This window comes from Setaria italica, chromosome IV (assembly GCF_000263155.2).
Source record: "Setaria italica strain Yugu1 chromosome IV, Setaria_italica_v2.0, whole genome shotgun sequence".
NCBI lineage: Eukaryota > Viridiplantae > Streptophyta > Magnoliopsida > Poales > Poaceae > Setaria > Setaria italica.
Genome location: NC_028453.1, coordinates 9614354 through 9637199, shown reverse-complemented (window position 1 = coordinate 9637199; position 22846 = coordinate 9614354). Strand labels below are relative to the sequence as shown.

Below are 22846 nucleotides of genomic sequence, written 5' to 3'. Positions count from 1 at the left end.
CACAAGAATTCACATCTTCTCGGCAAGGCAATTGGACAACAGAGGTGTTGGAGGTATGCCCTAGAGGCAATCATAGAGACGATGATATTCCATTTGTATCCATGATTTGTATATTGTGTTCATTGAATATCCATTAAAGGCTACTTGAATTGATTTGCAATTATGTGAATTGTATGTGAAACTCTTTACTTGTATGGTTATTCTAAAGTTGTCCCTAGTCGGAGTTCATGTGAGGACACACATGAATATTAGACTAGCACATGTATTAGTTGATGACTATGTTTCACAAGTCATGGACATGGAGATGTTGAACTAATAATGTGGACACATGTGGAGACATGTGTTAGGACTGACCCAACACGAGAAGTAGTTCTCTCTTTAAACAACATATACGCTTTGTCCTTAGACCTGAGATTGTCGCATGTATTCTAGATGTGGATCGACCTACTTAGGGGCTATCAAACGCTACGCCGTAACAGGGTAGTTATAAAGGTAGCTTTCGGGTTTGTCAAGAAGCATGCTATGAGACATGGTCAGTCAAGATGGGATTTGCCCCTCTCTGATTGAGAGTGATATCTCTGGGCCCCTCGAGTGATCGGATCCGAAAATGCATGGCCATGCTACGTACGGTTAAGAGGTAACCTACAAAGGGATTCCGAATCACAGGATCGAGAAAGAGCGGTCGGCTTGAAGCTAGACCAAATATCGTGAGGCAAAGGGAATAACATGTATATTATGTTGTGATGGTTCGTCTGATATGATTTTCGTGTGCGTATAGGAGTTGGCACGTCTTGCTAGAGGCCGCTACCGACTATTGGGCCGAGTAGGAGTACTCGGGCCATGTCTATACGTATCCGAACCCATAGGGTCACACACTTAAGGGGCTGGAAGCCCAATTCGGATATGATCCGAGTTGGATTAGGTTTAGGAGTACTAATGGGCCTCGGATCCAGAGGCCCATCAGGAACCTCTATAAATAGAGGGGTGGGGGCGCCCTAGGGTTCACACCTTTTGGCGAAACACATCTGCCGTGCCTCCCACGCCCTCACCTGTTGCAACTCGCGGATCTAGCAGTCCGGCTTGCGACGCTTCCTCCCTGCACGTGTGGATACCTTGGAGGTGTTGCGCCTGCAGCACTTGGACGAGCCATCGACGAGCCGACGACGAGCCGCGGCATCGGAGGCGATCTTGCTGCACGTGGGAGCTGCTGGACGTGACGTGATCGACTACGTACGACTACGTTGATCGACTACGTACGACTACGTGATCGTCTTCACTGCATCGACGCATATCTACATCTTCCGCACCAGTAGTGCGTCGAGTGGTAATCCCGTGATCCTTATACGGCAGTTCTTGCTGGTTATACGCGGTAGAAATTTTGATTTACGCTAGTGTAGCCTACCTCGTATCCCAACAGTGGTATCAGAGCCGTAGCTGCTTAGTTTTTGATTCGGGATGTGTGCATATGGAGATATGCGAGTTCTCTGTTTGATCTATGTCCTGATTTCGTGCCCTTGCTGCAATGGTAGTGTAACGACATACTCCTACCGGTCGGTTTCCGCCATCGGAGTTAAGTGATACACGTAAATCCAGTTGCAGTGAGCGAAGATCAATATGATTGGTCGAATCGAGATCCAGGGTCATACGCCAGGCGCATTAGATGTGCAATAGTAGATGGGATCTACTGCCGGGGTCGGAATTTTGCCATATGCGTATGCTTCGGTAAATCAGCCGTAACTTTTCGGTACGATCTCGGATCGGGGCGATTTTTATACGAAAATTGATCTATAGAAAAAGTTACACATGAATTTCAACCGCTTCGCCGTTTTCGGCGAAATTAGATTTCCCAAATTCGGCTTGGAAGATGGAGTTTCGGGCCTCCGAAGTTTGGAACGTTAGGACGCCTAACTCTCTTTTGCAGGATGTATGTATGTATCTTGTGATCAGTATGGCCCCCTTGTGTATGTGATGCATGTGTATAACTCATTCGTGACCTGCGTGTCGCGCGTACGGCAACACGGCAGGAGCCAGATGTGTTGTCACTTTATTGTATTTAATGGTCTGCGTACCAATCTGTGATGATCCAAGCAACTATGTAATCTTCATTACTAGATTCTTTACTAGCTATTAGGCGTAATAGCATGCTCTAGTTCTTGGAGGACTCATCACCAGGAGGATGGCGCACATGGAACATGGAGATGGAGATCACCATGGTGAACAAGTTCTATGGAGATGGAGATCACCATATGAAAACGGGCCATACTGTGTCACAAGCTGTGTGAATGCTATTCTGTTTATGTTTTACTTTATGCATGCTGTGATGTTAGAAGTAGAACGATCCCTCGCAAATTTTAAGTTAGTATGCCCTCCCAACTAAAACTTGCACCGTCCCATGTCTTGTACAATTAGTGGTGGGTCTATGAAATTAGGGTGCCACTAGTTTTCCTTGACTAGACGGGTTTGTGTCGGACACTTACACGCATAAGGGTTGGTTTGCTTAACAAGGTTATCTTAACGGTTAAGGACCTTGGGGTATAAAGGTTGGGCGCCGAGACATAGAGATGTCACCCAACAACAGGAGTCATATGTGATATGATTAGCAAAAGTTGCTTACCGATCTACCTCGTTTGCTAGCGGTGATGCTAAAGCTCACTAGTAGACTTGTTAGTTGTGGATCCTGAATCACTAAGTTTCAATAGAGGGATATTGATTTTAGTGGGAGTAGATTCTGTTAAAATAGTTTAATGTAATTTGCTCTATCAAGGATACGTTTGTCTTAGTGTATTTTGCATTACTTTTGTTGTAGATTAAATGGCACCTAGCAACACCACCACATCGTTTGCTTTACGTTCGGTCCTTGAGAAGGACAAGTTGAATGGAACAAACTACTCGGATTGGATCCGTAACCTGAGAATTGTTCTCAGGGCTGAGAAAAAGGAAGATGTTCTAGACAACCCACTACCAGAAGAACCTGCTGATGATGCACCCGCTGCTGCTAAGAATGCTTACAAGAAAGCATGTGATGCTAACCTCGAAGTAAGCTGCCTTATGCTTGCTTGCATGGAACCCGAGCTGCAGATGCAGTTCGAAACAAACCATGAGGCGCACGATATGATCGTGGCGCTTAGAGACATGTTCCAAACACAGGCCAGGACTGAAAGGTTCAATGTGTCTAAGGCCTTTGTTGAGAGCAAGCTAGCAGAAGGCGCAGCAGTAGGACCACACGTAATCAAGATGGTTGGTTACACTCAACGGTTGGAGAAGCTAGGCTTCCCACTAGGCCAAGAGTTGGCCACTGATTTCATTCTTTCGTCTCTTCCGCCTAGCTATGGGAACTTCATCTCGAACTACCATATGCATGGGACGGAGAAGGGTCTGAATGAGCTGTGTGGTATGCTCAAGACAGCAGAGGCTGACATCAAGAAAAGCGCTAGTACCAGCCATGTGATGGCGATACAGAACAAGCCCAGCTTTAAGAAGAAGGGCAATTCTTGGAAGAAGAAGGGCAAGGCTGGAACGTCCAAGCCAAACCCACCGCCCAAGGTTAAAGCTGGACCTGGACCTGCTCCAGACAAAGAGTGCTTTTACTGTCATGAACTTGGTCACTGGAAGAGAAACTGCAAGCAGTACCTAGCTTCCTTGAAGAATGGCGGAAGTAAGAGTATTTCTACCTCAGGTACGCTTGTTGTTAATGTTATAGACAACATATTTCTCGCTGATACAGTTATTAATTCTTGAGTATTTGATACCGGATCGGTTGCTCATATTTGCAATTCGATGCAGGGAATGATAAGAAGTAGAAGCGTGGAAAGAGGAGAAGTTGATTTCCGCGTGGGCAATAATGCAAGAGTTGCTGCTTTGACCGTCGGGACGATGCAACTCCACCTCCCGTCAGGATTTATTATGGAGTTGAATAATTGTTATTTTGTTCCTAGTTTAAGTCGAAACATTTTGTCTCCTTCATGCTTGATGAAGGATGGTTATTCATTTGCGAGTGAAAATAATGGTTGTGTGATTTCTAAGAATAATATGTTTATGGCTTTTGCACCCATTGTGAATGGATTATTTGTTTTAAATCTTGATGGTTCACCTGTCTGTAATGTAAGTGCTAAAAGGCCTCGGCCTAATGATTTGAGTCCTACCTACTTGTGGTATTGTCGTTTGGGTCATATAAGTGAAAAGCGCATGAAGAAGCTCCATTCTGATGGACTTCTAACTTCGTTTGATTTTGAATCATACGAGACATGCGAGGCTTGCTTGCTAGGCAAGATGACCAAGACGCCATTCACAGGATTTCCTGAGAGAGCAGTAGACTTGTTGGAACTCGTACATAGTGATGTATGCGGACCAATGAGCACGACGGCTAGAGGAGGATTCCAATACTTCATAACTTTCACTGATGATTTTAGTAGATATGGCTATGTCTACTTGATGAGGTACAAGTCTGAAACCTTTGAAAAGTTCAAGGAATTTCAGAATGAAGTTGAAAATCAGCGTGGCAAGAAAATTAAGGCCTTACGATCTGATCGTGGAGGCGAGTATTTGAGCCACGAGTTTAGCAATCGTCTAAAGAGTTGCGGAATTGTTCCACAACTTACGCCACCTGGAACACCTCAAAGAAACGGTGTGTCCGAGCAACGTAATCGAACTTTGTTAGACATGGTTCGATCAATGATGAGCCAGTCGGACCTATCGTTGTCATTTTGGGGATACGCTCTAGAAACAGCAGCTTTCACACTTAATAGGGTACCATCTAAATCTGTAGTTAAGACACCATATGAGATATGGACTGGAAAGGTTCCTAGTTTGTCTTTTCTAAAGATTTGGGGATGTGAAGTGTTTGTCAAGCGACTTCAGTCGGACAAGATCACACCCAAGTCGGATAAGTGCATTTTCGTGGGATATCCAAAGGAAACTTTGGGATATTATTTCTACAACCGATCAGAAGGCAAAGTGTTTGTCGCTCGGAACGGGGTTTTCCTAGAGAAAGAGTTTCTCAAAGGAGAAAAGAGTGGAAAGACAGTGCATCTTGAAGAAGTTCAAGATGAGCCGATCGGGCAAGAATCAATGAGTGATGCTAACGTAGCAGAACAAGTTGAGATACCCATGGCAAGAGAAGCACCGCCACAACCACGAAGGTCGGCAAGGCTCCGCGAAATGCGGGAAATATTATTGTTGGACAATGATGAGCCTGCGACATATGCAGTAGCAATGATGGACCCAGACTCCGAAAAATGGCAGAGTGCCATGCAATCCGAAATAGAGTCCATGGGAGACAATCAAGTTTGGAACTTGGTTGACCCGCCTGATGGTGTTAAAGCCATAGAGTGCAAGTGGATCTATAAGAAGAAAAAGGACATGGATGGAAATGTTCACATCTATAAAGCACGACTTGTCGCAAAAGGTTTTCGACAAGTTCAAGGAGTTGACTACGACGAGACCTTCTCGCCCGTAGTGATGCTTAAGTCCATTCGGATTATTCTAGCTATAGCTGCATATTTCGATTATGAGATATGGCAGATGGATGTCAAGACAGCTTTCCTGAATGGAAACCTAGCTGAGGACGTGTATATGATACAGCCCGAGGGTTTTGTCGATTCGAAAAATGCTGGAAAGGTATGCAAGCTTCAGAGATCCATTTATGGATTGAAGCAAGCATCTAGGAGTTGGAACATTCGTTTTGATGAAGTGGTCAAAGGGTTTGACTTCACCAAGAACGAAGAAGAGTCTTGTGTTTACAAGAAGGTTAGTGGGAGCTCTGTAGTATTTCTAATCTTATATGTGGATGACATATTACTGATTGGAAATAACATTCTTATGCTTGAGTCCGTAAAGACTTCACTGAAAAATAGTTTTTCGATGAAGGACTTAGGGGAAGCAGCATATATTCTGGGCATTAAGATCTATAGAGATAGATTGAGAAGGCTTATAGGTTTGAGCCAAGATACTTATATTGACAAAGTGTTGAAGCGGTTCAGCATGGAAGAGGCAAAGAAAGGGTTCTTGCCTATGTCACATGGCATACATCTCAGCAAGACTCAGTGTCCTTCGACTGCTGATGAGCGGGATCGCATGAGTAGAGTGCCATATGCCTCGGCTATTGGATCTATCATGTATGCAATGATAAGTACTCGCCCAGATGTTTCATATGCGCTAAGTATGACAAGCAGACACCAATCTGATCCAGGTGAGAGTCACTGGACAGCGGTGAAAAACATTCTTAAGTACTTGAGAAGGACTAAAGATATGTTCCTCGTCTATGGAGGTCAGGAGGAGCTCGTTGTAACAGGTTACACCGATGCTAGTTTCCAAACCGACAGAGATGATTCAAAGTCACAATCAGGATTTGTGTTCACGCTAAATGGTGGTGCTGTTAGTTGGAAGAGTTCCAAGCAGGAGACGGTGGCCGATTCTACGACAGAAGCCGAGTACATCGCGGCTTCGGAAGCCGCGAAGGAAGGTGTTTGGATAAGGAATTTCCTCATTGAGCTTGGTGTGTTCCCGAATGCGTCCAGCCCATTGAATCTCTACTGTGATAACAATGGGGCAATTGCGCAAGCAAAGGAGCCAAGGAACCACCAGAAGAACAAACACGTAATGCGGCGATTTCATCTCATTCGAGACTTCGTTAACCGGGGTGAGATCAAGATATGCAAAATACACACGGATCTGAACATTTCTGATCCGTTGACAAAACCACTCCCGCAGGCTAAGCATGATGCGCATGTAAGAGCTATGGGTATTAGGTACCTTCTAGATTGACTCTACTGCAAGTGGGAGACTGTTGGAGGTATGCCCTAGAGGCAATCATAGAGATGATGATATTCCATTTGTATCCATGATTTGTATATTGTGTTCATTGAATATCCATTCAAGGCTACTTGAATTGATTTGCAATTATGTGAATTGTATGTGAAACTCTTTACTTGTATGGTTATTCTAAAGTTGTCCCTAGTCGGAGTTCATGTGAGGACACACATGAATATTAGACTAGCACATGTATTAGTTGATGACTATGTTTCACAAGTCATGGATATGGAGATGTTGAACTAATAATGTGGACACATGTGGAGACATGTGTTAGGACTGACCCAACACGAGAAGTAGTTCTCTCTTTAAACAACATATACGCTTTGTCCTTAGACCTGAGATTGTCGCATGTATTCTAGATGTGGATCGACCTACTTAGGGGCTATCAAACGCTACGCTGTAACAGGGTAGTTATAAAGGTAGCTTTCGGGTTTGTCAAGAAGCATGCTATGAGACATGGTCAGTCAAGATGGGATTTGCCCCTCTCTGATTGAGAATGATATCTCTGGGCCCCTCGAGTGATCGGATCCGAAAAGGCATGGCCATGCTACGTACGGTTAAGAGTTAACCTACAAAGGGATTCCGAATCACAGGATCGAGAAAGAGCGGTCAGCTTGAAGCTAGACCAAATATCATGAGGCAAAGGGAATAACATGTATATTATGTTGTGATGGTTCATCTGATATCATCTTCGTGTGCGTATAGGAGTTGGCACATCTTGCTAGAGGCCGCTACCGACTATTGGGCCGAGTAGGAGTACTCGGGCCATGTCTATACGTATCCGAACCCATAGGGTCACACACTTAAGGGGCTGGAAGCCCAATTCGGATCTGATCCGAGTTGGATTAGGTTTAGGAGTACTAATGGGCCTCGGATCCAGAGGCCCATCAGGAACCTCTATAAATAGAGGGGTGGGGGCGCCCTAGGGTTCACACCTTTTGGCGAAACACATCTGCCGCGCCTCCCACGCCCTCGCCTGTTGCAACTCGCGGATCTAGCAGTCCGGCTTGCGACGCTTCCTCCCTGCATGTGTGGATACCTTGGAGGTGTTGCGCCTGCAGCACTTGGACGAGCCATCGACGAGCCGCCGACGAGCCGCGACAAGCCGACGACGAGCCGCGGCATCGGAGGCGATCTTGCTGCACGTGGGAGCTGCTGGACGTGACGTGATCGACTACGTACGACTACGTTGATCGACTACGTACGACTACGTGATCGTCTTCACTGCATCGACGCGTATCTACATCTTCCGCACCAGTAGTGCGTCGAGTGGTAATCCCGTGATCCTTGTACGGCAGTTCTTCCTGGTTATACGCGGTAGAAATTTTGATTTACGCTAGTGTAGCCTACCTCGTATCCCAACAAGAGGAGCCTTGGTGGGGTGAGTTGACATGGATAGCTCGGGCTGGGATATCTAGCACAACCTGGTGCCTAGTCATCCAATCCATTCCTAGGATGACATCAATCCCCTCTAGATCGAGGATAACAAGATTCTCTTTAAAAAAGGGTTCGGCCTAGCTGGATAGCACATTGACACTCATCCTATCAGATGTGATTACCCCACCCAGGGTGGATATCCTAAAAGACCCTCTTGTTTGGCATTCCTTTAACCCATATTTGTCACTAGTCTTTCTTCCAATAAAACTATGTGAGGCTCCTGAGTCAAACAAAATCAAAGCTGAACGACTGTGGATAAGAAAGGTACCCGTCATTATCAGTGCACCTTCAGGAAGCTTTGCTGCGTTGGTGAAGTTCAGCCGACCTTGGCGAACTTGCATCTTGGGCTTCTTCCCTTTATTGAGCATCGCATTGCTCTGCCCTGGGCGCTGATTCTGATTCCTGGGGCAGTCCTTGGCGAAATGCCCCACATTACCACAGGTGAAGCAGCGGTTACCATTTGCAGGGCGCGGTGGCGGCGGTAGGGTCGGCCGCGGTGCCTGAGGTTGAAATCCCGGAAAACGAAGTGCTGCCGCTGGTGGGGGTCGGGCAACCCATCTTCCTGACTGCTGGGGTCGGCTGGGCGCCTGTGGGGGAACCATTCTGAATCACTGTGCAGGTGGGCTGGGCATCAGCATTGGAGCCTTCCTCTTCCTCTCGGCTGATAGAGCCTTCATGCAGTCCTCTTGTGAGATGGCCAAGTTGACCAACTCGTTGTATGTATTCACCCTTATCGGGTTTAATCTCTCTCTGAGCTCTAGGCTTAGCCCTCTGCAGAACCTGTGCCGCTTCTTCTCATCTGTGTCCGCATGGTATCCAGCATACCGGCACAGATCATTGAAAGCCTGCGCATAGTGCAGGACATCACGACTTCCCTGGGTAAGGGCCAGGAACTCGTTGAGTTTACGCTCCAGGAGACCTTCAGGGATATGATGGCCCCTGAACGCTGTCTTAAACTCCTCACAGCTGACGACGTGGTCGGTCGGCTGCATGGCATGGTAGTGATCCCACCAAAGGAGGGCAGAACCACATAGTTTTTGCACGACGAACCGAGCCTTGTTCTCCTCCAGGCAATGGGCGGTGAGGAGGGAGAACTTGGATTCGATGACACGAATCCAGATGTCGGTGTTGAGCGGGTCTTGTGTCTTCTAGAACAAAGGGGGTTGCGTCCCCAAGAAATCCTCATAGCGAGCAACATGAGGCTGCTGCTGAGCCCTTCTCCCATGGGGCTGCTGCTGTTGCCCTTGGGCAATATGCCTCAGCAGCTCGGTTCGAGCCGCTAAGATCGCCTCCAGTGAAGGCGGGGGCAGGGGAAGATCTTGCCTTGCTCACTACCACTGGGCACAGAGTCGGATCGGGTGCGGTGCGCCATCTGCAAGAGTTAACGTTCCATTAGTTCCATAATCCCAGAAGTAGTCCAATCATGCGGGAACGTATGTGTTGAATCCTTAAATGCAACTCTTGCCGATAGTGCAACACAACAACATATCTTTATTAAGGAGGTGAACACCTCTCCTTGCCATCCTAGTTAGCAACTAACTCGGTTCTGCACAGTCACTTTACTTTGCTAACCGATCGGAAAAGTGTTTTGATCCATACTCAGTAGGGTCCACAAGATCCGCGTTCTCATCGACTGGTCTGCACACAACCTCGGGCGAGTCAAAACATTATCTCGGGGGTTCCACTATGTCCGACCTTTAGTGCCCGGGTCGGGCGAAATGGAGCCTTGCAACAAGGGGCCGGGCGAGGTGGAGACCTACCGCGAGGGGTCGGGCACATCCGACCTCATGACCCGGGGTCGGCCAAATTTTGGACAAACCCACAGAACGGAAACCTGGCGTGCGGTCACAGCACAAACTCTCACACAACTTTGGCATCCAAGGCGTGTCCCAAAGGGTCAAAAGTTGAGTCAAGAGTGAAGGAAAAACAGGAACTGATTTCACCAAGATCATTTCATTGCTGGTCTCTTAATACAGAAGGAGTACTCAACTCAAGGCCAACCTATTACATCACTATCCAAAATTATAGGTTGCCGAGGAGTACAATAAAAGACCATCGTCTACAGCCTTCAACCTAAAAGTCATCCAGGTTGCCTACTGATGAAACACTATGCGTTGGAGAAGGGGCGTCGCCATCTTCAATGTCCATACTGGAGATTCCCTCTACCTCCACGGGGTCTTCCTCCTCCTCCGGGGCCATTTGCTCATCCAGCTGCATTTCCAAGGCATGGATAGCATCTAGCTCGGCATGGTGCTCGGCTAAGTGCGCATTTTCGACCGCGAGCTCCATCTCAACCTCCAATTTCTCCTCAGCAAACTGGGTCATGTCATGCTCCATGTCCATCACTTCCGCCTCTAGCTCTATAATCCGGGTCTGCATGTCGGAGACCTGTATGCCCCTTTGGATAAGCTGATATGACTGTTCCACCAAGTCTCTCTTGGCGGTGTTGAAATGCTCCTGGGTGTCTACGGTGATCCGTGCCAAGACAGCCATAGCCCATCCTTGAAGTTCAACCAGTCGATATAAAGCTAACATGCACCTTGTCGTGGTGGAAACGGTGACCAGTGAGTGTGAGGCTGCCAACACCTCCATGTTATTTACTCGGTCAAGCCAAGCTGGGTCCATCCGATCCCTGGCGGGAAACAAACCGATCGGGTCCAAAAGGACCTCAAACGAGTGTAGCCGGCAAAATTGGGTGAGAGCCTGCAGGGCAGCTGACTCCCAGGTGTCCTCAAGGGTGTGACCGTAGGTCGAGACCTCGAGCTAGGGCCACTCGGGCTGTACAGAGGGTGGAGGTACAATCACTTGCACGTTGCACCGCTGCACTCCGTGCTCCTGGTACTCCCGTCCCGCGTAAAGAGACGGTGACTGGTACCCAAACCACCTCAAGGTATCCCACAAAATAGTAGGAAAGCCCTCGAAATGTAGGCATGTGGAGTGGGAAGTGCCATCAGTGCCACGAAACACATGTCCGGGAGCAGCCATCTGGAACCAAGAACCGAAAGAAGCGTGAGACAGAAACCCTAAAGAGAACAGATCGGGCAGGGAAGAGCACTCGAATTTCTAACCAGAGCGCAAGCTGAGAAGGTAGCTAGAAATCCTTAAAGCGAAGAAGGGCTTTAAACCAGCGCAATGTTGTTTTAGGGATGTGGTTTTACAGATTTTTATTCATGATGCATGCACGACCTACCTCATCCTCTCAACCAAAACAACTGCCAAAAGTTTTGGTCTTACGCGGTTAGTGCCGGTGGCAAGGCAACAAGTACATCGCTCCCTATAGTAGCTAGTCGGTTTCTAGCATCGTTCCTAAGCGAACGCGGTTAGTGTACCTGCAGAAAATACAACCACATGAACCTTTCGTGCCAGCACTCACGAAAGTGTCCCCAAGCATTACTGTAAACTATAGAAATGGCACCCATGCGTTTAACGCTGCATGGACAGCACAACAACCGTGGAAATAGGTCCCCTTTGAATAGAACCATATAACCCTTCGCATACTCGAGATGCGGAATCTACGCACGTATAATAGACGTGAGCGAACAACCGTGATGATAGGCTTGTTGGAATCGAACCATACCACCCTTCGCATGAGTTAACATACGGAACCTGCACATGTATGATAAACGTGGGCGAAACAACCGTGATGATAGGGTACTTTGAATAGAACTCCCTATCAACCCTCGCATATTCGTGATGCGGAACTCGGCACACGTATGATACACGTGGTGAAGTGCTGGAGGTTAGCAAAATAACCAATAAGTAATAGCCACCTAAAAATAACCCCAAAATCCCCTAGTGCCTCTCGTACTAAGGTCATCCTTAACGGTCGTACGAGATTTTTCAACACATTTCTTGCAAATTTTATTTTAAAAGAAAGTGTTTAGGACCTATTGTGTTCTCTGTCCCGCTAAACCTGCTCTGGTACCAGCTGTGGCGGAACACCTCGGATTAACTTAGCTAAAGCACAGTTAAGTCGTCTAACACGCGAATCTCATGCTTTAATCAAGTTAACTCGACGATCCGTCGGATTTCATCCAATAAACCCCTTAGACAGGACCGAGTTAGCATAGCTCACACGAAGGTGAGTGGTTCCAAAGAATACAACAGATCAACCAAGTTAAACAAGTTCAACAATTTATTTCAACACTGGTTCGAAATTCAGGGTTTTACAAGATTCAAAAGCAGCGGAAAGATAAAATAGTGGAAGCTAGCGCCGGGGTCAGATGTCCCTGATGAGGCCGATCAGGACATCAGTAATCCCTTTCCTCGCCGTCCGAGGAGGGATACCACTCGACCGTCTATCCAGGAGAAAGCTGGGGCGGCCAAGTGCCAACAGCAGCAAACTCAGAAGTTTCAACTTCACCTGAAAGAGATGCCACAAGCAAGGCTGAGCTGCTAAGCTCAACAAGACTTAACCGACTACTGGGGAAACTACTCCACCAACATCTAGACATGCAAGGCTCTCTGGCTGAGGGGTTTGTTTTGCTAAAAGCGACTACAGTGGGTCCTTACTTTCAATATTTTAGCTCAGATTCTAAGTTCATTAACCAGTCTACATTGGCAACTTATGCTAAACAAACATAGTTTCCAACAACACTGTATAGAACAAGCATCGAGTTCATATCATCATCATGTTCCATCTTTACTCAGTGTAGCATAGCGATCAAGCAGTCTCAAACTGTAAGAGGCAGACGAATCGATTCGAGTTTCTTAACCATGCATGGTGAACCTAATCTCACGACATCCACGCACAACAAAGGGTCGCTTCCTGTATCGGCCGTCCCCATCAATTCCCAGGCACATGTCAGGTCCAAACTTCCCTTGGCATGCCATGCTCCATAGTCCCGACCTCTTGCCGTACTGTGGCTGCACTTGCACCCACATGATGCACCATGGGAACCTCGTTCCAGGGACAACAGGGGTATAGGTCACGCCCTAGTTCTATCAGGTACTAGGCTTCCCCATCTCATACTAGGTATGACATTAGTACCTTCAAACACTTGATCATGAACACCAACACTTTCCGACCTTAAGCAACTTCATATAGACAGACGGGGCGATCCACCGACCACCAAAAGAGTTCACCAGGTCCTGCCCCGTCCACCATCCTTATAGTTGTAACCAGAAGGAGAACAACCAACTCCTACAACTCGCGAGTGATAGGAAATCACTCGACTTTTACCGAGTCCTATTAAGCAATGCAATTACTCGGACTTAAACTAGTGTTCAGATCAAGGGAACTAAGTCATGCATCTATGGTTTTAAACAACTCCTGTAACGTAAATGCACATACAAACGAAGGAAGGCATGTGCAAGTTTAGAAAATTGGGGTCATGCTCCGGTACTTGCCTTCGAGCGGGGTAGAGGCAAACTGGTCCTCTGCGAGTTCTGCTTCAGCTCCTACGGTCGGCGGCTCAGCTACTGCTCCATTTTCTAGCACCGGATGCAGCTCGTATGTGCCGCCGGCGAGATTTAGTTCTACACGAATGCAAATGCAGGGGTTAACACTTAGACGGTTATTTCAACAACACTTGCAAGCTTTAGCCTAGAAACTTGTAGCAAAGCTACAGAAAAAGTGTGGAATTCCAAGCTTCAGTTGATAAAGAACAAGACAAAAGGGTCGGATTGGGAGAAACTTATGATCTGACCCTCAGACCTAAGGAATAACTGTACCAGGGTCCTCAGACTTAACACAGAGGAGTCCTCAAAATTTTACACAGATACCCTCGGGTTAAAGAATAAGATACAGCCAAGTCCTCGGGCGAGACGGACAAGGGTCGGGCGAAACAGACAGGGTCGGGCGAGACGGAAAAAGGGGTCGGACGAACTGGGAAGGGGTCAGGCGAACCGGAAAGGGGTCAGCAGCTTACCTTTAGGCCTACTGGTGAAGTCTTGGGGTCGGGAAAGAACAGGCTCAGGCGGAGCGATGAAAGGTGCTAAGGCTTGGACGGCGGTGAGGTCCAGCGGTACTCCGGCGGCGGCGGTGCTTCTTGTTGACACAAGTAAGCTCTAGCACCGTGCGAAGGAAACAAGCGGTTGGTGGGTTGGAAAAGGCGGGTGCTGAGCGGAGAGGAGAGTTTCTCAAGAGCTTAGGTGGCAGCGCTTGAGCACGAAATAGAGAAAGATGCAGCAAGGCAATGATGGCAAAGGGAACTCCGGTAGAGGCTCTGGTACTCACTTTTATAGATGTGCGGAAGAGAGGGAGTCCGGGCAGCACGAAGAGAGGGTTGAAAAGGATGGAGTGCTCTGCCTTGGCGGCGATTGGGCGATGTCTCCAATGGTCGGCGAAGCGGAGCTTCGGGGATAGGGTCTTCGGTCATTGGGCACTGAAGACAGAGCTTATGCAGGCACGGTTTTGCCAAAGAGAAGGATTGGTGAGGGCGAGCGCGGGTCTGGTCACATTAAGCGGCGGATTGGGGGCGGCGACACGGCTAGCGTGTGGCAGGAAGGAAGGAAGGGGCACTGCAGGCGAGAGCGCTGCAAGTGAGGTGATAGGGCGAGCGGTGACGCTAGCAGGCGCAGACCAGCGGCTTTGCCGGGGCACGCTACTGGCGAGGTGGGAAAAGGAGTTGTCACTGTTGGATCCGTGGTTGGCGAAGGCGGCATCGTCGTGGGGCGCGCGCGTGGGCAGCGCAACTGAGGGGGCGGCGAAAAAGCCGGAAGGCATCAGGGCGCGCGGCCGGGGATTCGAGTGAGATGATGAGTGCGGGAGGCAAGGCGGTCTGGCGTAGCAGCGGCCAATCTCTGGTCGCAGTGGCGACAGGGCGCCTGGCGCGGCCGGCGAGGTTGCGAGCGAGACGAGGCGAGGCAGAGAGTCTGCAGGGTGCTTCTACGCGCGATTGGGAGGGAGGCGTGCTGATCCATCTGGTCGTGGTCGGCGACTGGGCGAGGCGGGGCTCATCGGGGAGGTTAAGCCACGTGGCGGAGAGACTCTGAAGCAGGGCGCACGCTTGCTTTGGCGCGCTTGACCCGAGAGATCCATGGGATCTGGTTGTGGGTCCGATTTCCAAACTCTAGCTCTCCCACAGCTCCAAAGTTTGGAGGAACACTGGCTTTCGGGATTTAGAGAGAAACAACGGGTTGTTGGGTTTCAGGGGTCGGGGCTGATTAGAACTGCAAATTTGGGAACTTGTCTTAAGATTAACTCGGCTGATGAACCTGAGTCGTTACAACGTCGGAACGAGAGTTGCTGAGGACTTTAATGCTGGTAACATCCTGGAGCTAGCCGAGCAATATCGACAAGCCGCGGAGGACGTAGTTAAGGAACTAGACCTATAATGAAAAAACTGTAAAATGTATCAATCTGTATCATGAGGCAAGAGAACTTATCGATTAACTTATCTAAAGGCAAAACTCATTCCCTCCCTTGGTATGTTTGATAGGACATCGTGTGGCCTAGGCTTGTAGCCACTAAGCGCATAGCCTTGCCTGGCCAGCACTCTGCTAAGACCGGATCTTGAGCTTGTAAATGGGGCGAACGATGGGTTGTCTAGATTTCACATGCTAGGATGCCATCCACATGAGTTAGACGCACAACCTTGAGAGAGGTAGGAGAAAAGTTGGGATCCGGAGGTTGGCGCATAGCGGGGGAAGCTTCCGAACGTAAAGGCAAAGGTGTGGTCTGTCAAACAGGTTGGACAGCCCCCGAGCATGATTAAGAGCTCGGCTAAGAAAGCGAGAAGGTAATAGGTACGCAAAAAACCTTTGAGGTTTTATTTATTCAATGTAAAATGTAAAGTAAGCACATAGCTTTTAAGTGCTAAGGGTAGAAGCGCTGCAGGTGTTGGATGTTCGTCACAGTTCGAAACCTAGGTGGGTTCGGGTGGGTCTTCAGATTGGATTTGGAATGACTGTGTGAGTTTTTCAGAAAGCACAACAGCCGAGTTCTTGAGGCCAAAAGGGGCGCGAGGAAGGCTCGGCACCGACCTTCTAGCACGTAGTGCTGCTGAGGAGAGATTGATGCACTCAGGAATTGTGTTGCTGATGCGGTCTAGCCCTGTGATTAGATCGGAGGGCGTGGTTGGGCAAGTTGCCACGAGGATGTGCAGGACCCTCTCTCTGAGAGAGAGAGAGATCGCTGACCTACTGGGCAAGCAGCATGATGATTCTCGGGTGGATACCTCGCTCCGTCGATGCAGATCCGACGGATGCTGAGCTTGCGGCGGACACCGAATCGGCGATGGAGGTGGCGGAGTCGAAGTCCACCGGCTTGCTCCCAAAGCGGAGCTAGATCGGATTGGCGAGGAAGTCCTTCATGCTCTCGGGGAAGATGACATCGGAGCGGGATGCCATTGAGCTCGCTGGGAGGATCTCACGATCACCCCTACCGGGCGCGCCAACTGTCGGATTTAGTGACCGGCAGTCCACCAGGGGGTTACCCACATGATAGATTTGTAGGCGAGGGAGATCGCAAGACTAAGAGCTTGAATGGTAACACAAAGGCGCAAGGTTTAGACAGGTTCGGGCCTCTGGAGAGTAATACCCTACATCTTGTGTTCTTGTGGATTGTATTGCTGATATGAGATGCGAAGATTTGATATACCCTCGGGGGTAGGAGCATCCCAAGCTGCCTTATATAAGCTGACGATCTAGGGTTACAATCACATAGGATCTAATCCTAGTCGGTTGTTACATGGAAAGCAATCTAAATCAGTTTACAACAAATATCTCGTGATATTCGGATAGAATCCGTTAGTCCGACCTGCTAACTTGTGCTCCACACGTTTTCATACTTTGACCCACACGGCATAATCGGGCGAACCCACTTGCTGGGGCTGATCGGTGGGGACCAATCGATACCTCGTAATTCTGTTTTGAATGGATTTCTGAAAAATTCCGTTTTAAATGGGCTAATGATCGGCTCATCATGTAATCCAGCTGGTACGGTGGCCCAACAACACACATTCCGAGGCCTACGTGACAATAAAAATGTAGACTGCTGTTTGATTGGGCTGGGTTGGGCCAAGCTATCAACGGCGGGAGAATCTGATTTTTTTTTTTTGACCAAAGCGACAAAACTACAGTTCAGAGGTTTACTCTCTCCGCTTATATCAGGCTACCAAGTGACACAAGATGATTAGTATTTCTTTTGGAAATCAAGTTAGAGCGTAACTGCTAAACAGAAAGTTCGGAACCCGTCTTTTTCTTCTTTTTCCTCAAATGCTCAAATATGCAGGCCTTTTGTTGTTCACCTCAAATATCTTCTCTTCACCTTGTGGCGGCATCAAGCAGTGTGCCGCCAGTGGGACCAACATGGCACAACCCATTCTGCACTGGTCTCGATCTCACCAACCCCAAAAACTCAAGCATCAGTGCCATCTCACTCCATTTTCTATATTACTCCGTATCTCGATAGAAATTATAATTGGATTCTCTAATCCATGTGTCTATATATGTAACAGGTAAATTACAAATGTATCTACCGATCTACACAAGAATTACCCCCAGATAAACAAATTACTACTCTACCATACAAATCAGCTGAAGGTAAAAAGTAAAAGAGCAGAGCACATTGGTCAACGACGACCGGGAAGCTGCCGCTCACTACAACGCCACCACGAGCCCAGCGGCCGCCGCTAGGACGGCAACCAACGCGTCCCACGGCCGGGAGCGCGCGCCGGCGGCGCCGCTGTCCATGTCCCGGCTGCTCGTGGCCGGCGTCGTCGTCGGGACGCCCTTGAAGTTGGGGTTGCCCCCGTACAGGCTCTGGATTCCCACGACGTCGTCCGATGCCAGGTCCACCTTCCTGGTGCGCGAGGTGATGGTCGGGTACATGATGGCGCCGGGCTCCGACGAGTGGCCGAGCCCGAGGAGGTGCCCGATCTCGTGCACGGCCACGGACTCGAGGTCCACGGCCACGTCCGAGGACGCCCGCGACACGTCGCCGGCGGCCACCCACGCCTCGGCGGCGTCCAGGTGGAACCGCCCGTCCGTCGGCGAGAAGGCGTGCGCCAGCGTGCCGAGCGGCCCGTCGAACGCCTCGCCGTCGCCGTGGTCCCCCGCGTGGAACCCGATGGTGATGTCGGCGTCCCGCGCCGACGCGGTCTCCGTGAAGTTGAGCGTCGTCGCCGCCGACCACCGCGCGAAGGCCCGCGCGAACACCCGGCTCAGCGTCGCCCGGTCGATGGTCGTCGCGGCGGTGTCGGTAATGGCGTACGTGAGTCTCTTCTTGGAGCGCGGCCACGACGGGGAACCCGGGAAGTAGGAGTAGAGGTTCCGGCCGTGAGCGTGGGATGAGGCGCCCATGGTGGAGGTGCCGTTGATGACGTCGGCGACGCCGCACCGCGGCGCCATCATCTGGGCCACCGTGGTCGCGTCCATCACGCCGGTGATGTTGAGGCCGAAGTTGCGCTGGTACACCTTGATGGCCTCCTCCAGGTCGGCGTCGAAGATGTCGGTGAACCCGGAAGACTCCGGGAGGTAGCCGAAGTGGGCGAGGTAGTCCTTGAGCTTGGCGACGCCCTGCTGCTCCTCGCCGAAGTGGCAGCCGGTGAGGTTCCTGAAGGCCGACCACGGGTTGGGGATCTTGGACGCGATGTCCGCGAAGGTGGATGGCAGGTCCGCCGACGAGACTGGTGCTGCGACGAGCGCCGCCACCGCCATGGCGGAGAGCAGGACGAGGAGAGGAGAGGTGGTGCTGGCCATGGTCATCGTCCGGGGAGAAAGGAATTGAAGGTACAGGTGAGAATGGATGAGGCGGCACAACTCGTAGGCGTTTTAATTTGAAGGGCTGACAGGTCCAACGACGACTACTTGGTCAGCCGGCAAGGGACGGCTTGGACGACAGAACCCGTCCTTGCTTGTTTGCGAGTTTGGTTTGGTCAAGCTGGGGAATAAGTCTCGTGTTTGTTGTGTGTTGTGTTGGTGACAGGGCCCGTGTGGTGACTTGTTCCTGAGAAGGTAGGAGTAGATGTGAAGCTTCTTAGTTCTTGCTCCTTGTTCCTCTTTGGTTAGAATAGTATAGCAGCCGGCTTTGGCAGGTTGCTACTTGGCACAGGGCTACAGGCAGGCAGAGAAGGATGTTTAAGAGAGAGCAATGATGGTACCCATGTGCTGACGCGCATGCGTTGCCGCAATTAGCGTTTGATAATGTTATTTGTAGGTGACAAATTAAGATAAATTCTTTCAAGTTGGCCCTAGTCATTGAAATATGTTAAAGGGAAACACATCCATGAATCCATGATAGCATGGAATAGAACAGCTTGGGGCCGTAGCAGTTGATGACTACGGCGCCATTGTCTAGGTCCAAGAACTAACATTAGTATACGACAGCACGTATCCTAAAGGTCTCATTTGCTAGTTTCTTATTCAAGAACTATCCAATTCCAAACCGTCCACAAGATACAAGTCATGAAAGGAACTGAGGATTCATACAATTGGTACATCAACCTATTGCACTTCGTGAAAATGTCCAGTTCTGACAGTTGCATGAACACCAATAAACTTTTCAGTCTCATTCGATTGAGCAGAGTTACTGAATCCTGTTAGAAACTACTCCCATCCGTTTTAAATATATGACGAGTAGGAGTGTAGGACAAGCTAATTAGTTGCCCAAAACAGCAGAGTGAGGATATGATTGTAAGGTAGCACGATTACTCTGTGCTTCTAACAAAGACATCTTCCAGTTGATGACCTCTGATATAGATCAGTTGTGATTTTCAGATTTTAGCAGTTGCAAAAGGTCTACACCAACAATAACACGCTTCTCACAAGGGCATCTTGGAAGGAGTACCTGGGTGTAGCCAGTGGAACATTTCAGCTTCAGTTATTATAAAATTTCCAACACTAGATGCTTTTTCATGATGGCACATGGGAAATACCTGGAAGGCGCGGGTATTTTTTTGGAGTAGCTCGTTCTTTAAAGTATATAACAGCCGTCCGATGACCATGAGGTCCCATTGATTCAGCTGAAAAGAAACTATGGCTTAGCATGTTACCAAGAATTCTATGCTTATCATAACCTGAAAGGCTGGATGCACAAGACATAGAAGCAACATAACTATATTCATGAGAATTAGAAAGGAATCAGGTTAGCAATTGTTTGCTGAAATGGCAACAGGCATTAAAATATGCAAAATAGAAATATGACTACTCATCAGTATTATCTAATCCAGAGAAACTTTACAAGGGAAAGATGCCATTTAGTCAGAAAGGGAACAAACTCGCACTTCTACATTTAGGTTAAGAGAGGGTAAAATTGCTTATATGCAGATTACAACATATTTAGTGCAATGCCTTCTATAAGCAATTAAGCATTAAGGAAGGATAGGAATATTTTACCATTACACAATTCGAGCATGGAAGCACCCAATTTCTGTACAGCACTTTTAGCATCTTTTATTTCTTCCTGTCAAGGAAATGTGAAATTAGATTATAAGAAAAGCATGCAACTAGAGCAAGTCAGCAATACATATTCATAGAAACTATGTTCTTAGGTTTGATGGAAAATACAATGGTATCAGAAGGCTAGTTAAATAAGAAATCCAAGACTTACGTGGGGATCATGACCTTTTGCAGCTATGAACAAACCACCAACACGAACCAATGGAAGGCAGTATTCCGCTGCAAAAGAGAAATCCAGATAAATTTTCCATAACAGGTCTCGTAACAGGAATTCAAATATCACATACCTAGAACTTTCAGTTCTGCAACGGCTCTTGCAGCTGCTATATCATACGCTTCTCTGTAATCAAGACTTTGGCCAACATTCTGTCCTATAAAGCCATGCAAGTAAAATGGTCATAAATAACATGGACAGAAATTCTATACACTTGGTGATGTAGACAATAGACAGCAACTTAAGCTTACAATGGCTAGTTTCATGGTAAATGTCAGAAATCAAATGTGTTAAAAGATTCTCTCTATTCACCCAGAAACACGCAGAAACGCGTCTCCTCAAGGTGTTGTCATCAATCACTACCGGAAACAGTAAATTCGCCGAGTGTAAAACGTGTGCCGAGTGCATTCTTTCGGGCACTCGGCAAACACCATCTTTGCCGAGTGTACACAATGAGGCACTCGGCGAACATAAAACACTCGGCAAAAAGGAGGTTTGCCGAGTGCCAAAAATCAGGCACTCGGCAAACAACTCCTCGACACTCGGCAAAGAAGACACACTCGGTAAATCAGTATCGCGTGCGGCGCACGTGCGTCGTGCACTAACAGGGTGGGACGGCCGTTACACCTTTGCCGAGTGTTTGCCGTGTGACACTCGGCAAAGTCTGGTTCGCCGAGTGCCAGACGCATACACTCGGCACACTCAAAAGTTCGCCGAGTGCCTCAGCCGGACACTCGGCAAACGCAACACTTTGCCAAGTGCCATCCTAGGGGCACTCGGCAAACAAAAAAAAAATTCCTTCCAACAGCTTCCACACTTTTCCTACTCCCCACGTAGGACATTTGGTTATACATATTAAAATTTGGTCTATTTTCGGGTCTGTTTGGGATTTTTAATGCTTTGTTTGCATTAATAGGAATTTTTTGATTGAAGTCAAATTTTAACTACAAGTACTTGAAATAATGGATTGAAATCAGTGAAAAAATCATATTCATATTATGGAGACCAAATTGAGGTCTCAACCAGAAAATGAAAAGAAATTTTGAACATTGTTTTTAAAAAACACGACCACGAACCTGTGGTTCAATGGTTGTTAAATTGTAAAAAACCAAACGAAATCTGAAAATCACAAGATTTGTCAAGATGTCATTATATTATGTGTGTAGGCTGTGGTAAAAAATTGAGAACGTTTCGCCCAATTTCTGACCTATGATGCTTAGAAACCGACTAATCTCCTGGAAGGATTCATAGAAGTTAGAAAGGAGCCAATAAGATTTGGTGTTCAAGTGACACTTGAATTAAGGAGTGCCTTCAAATCTTTTTGTACAGGCAACATACAACACATGTTGGTTCATGTCAAATTTTGGAAATTTTTCGGATGCATTTGATATTTTTTATTGATTAAATGCAATTATAGATTTTTATTAGATATAAATGGAATTTGAGCTATAACTGCATGAAATAATGGAATAATTTCGGTAGAAAACTAATTTAACAATTTTTTAGTGATTTTGACACAATTTTGAACAAGTATATTTGGAAAAGGCCACTAAAATACGTTATTTCATGTAACGTTTGCCGAGTGTACCCATAAAACACTCGGCAAAAATGGTATTTTGCCGAGTGTTTTCTATGTGCACTCGGCAAACTAGTTGCACGGGCCCACTTTCTTCGGCCTCGCTTGCAAAAAAAAAAACCCGAATTAACTTTGCCGAGTGCCCTGGATCTGAGCACTCGGCAAACACTAGTGCTTTGCCGAGTGCCCCCGATCTGGCACTCGACAAAGCCTTTGCCGAGTGCCAGATCGCGGGCACTCGGCAAAGATTCGAAGTTATCTCCCGACTTAGCGTCTCGTCGATTCACTTCCGCGCCTCTGTTGCCCCGTCCGCCGGCCCCCGCGCCCGACGCGACTCCCGCCTCGCCGGCCGCCACCGCCTCGCCGGCGCCCACCGCCACCGCCCCACCGGCCGCCACCGCCCCCGCCCCGCCGGCGCCCACCGCCACCGCCCCGCCGGCGCCCCTACCCGGGCGAACCCGACCGCC

The 22846-nt window shown here is 48.3% G+C and overlaps 1 protein-coding gene, 1 long non-coding RNA gene and 1 other non-coding gene across 3 annotated transcripts; all 3 read right to left on the bottom strand.

Annotated features, from left to right (window-relative positions):
- Positions 1 to 17559: 17559 nt before the first annotated feature.
- Positions 17560 to 19084, bottom strand: LOC101755272 (metalloendoproteinase 2-MMP). The gene has a single exon (XM_004965051.4). The coding sequence runs from the start codon at positions 18895 to 18897 to the stop codon at positions 17791 to 17793; it is 1107 nt and encodes a 368-aa protein (XP_004965108.1). The 5' UTR covers positions 18898 to 19084; the 3' UTR covers positions 17560 to 17790.
- A 438-nt stretch (positions 19085 to 19522) lies between these two features.
- Positions 19523 to 20152, bottom strand: LOC105914281. The gene is made up of 2 exons (XR_001163847.2): positions 20067 to 20152; positions 19523 to 19978 (listed from the first exon to the last, which is right to left on the bottom strand). It is a non-coding gene; the product is annotated as an uncharacterized LOC105914281 (long non-coding RNA).
- Positions 20153 to 20174: 22 nt separating this feature from the next.
- LOC101780686 lies at positions 20175 to 20923 on the bottom strand. Its single transcript, XR_002677205.1, has 3 exons — positions 20877 to 20923; positions 20741 to 20808; positions 20175 to 20593 (listed from the first exon to the last, which is right to left on the bottom strand). It is a non-coding gene; the product is annotated as an uncharacterized LOC101780686 (transcript).
- Between the last annotated feature and the right edge of the window lie 1923 nt (positions 20924 to 22846).

Excerpts from the sequence above, each read along its gene's own strand:
- LOC101755272 (XM_004965051.4), bottom strand. The coding sequence starts at position 18,897 with ATGACCATGGCCAGCACCACCTCTCCTCTCCTCGTCCTGCTCTCCGCC.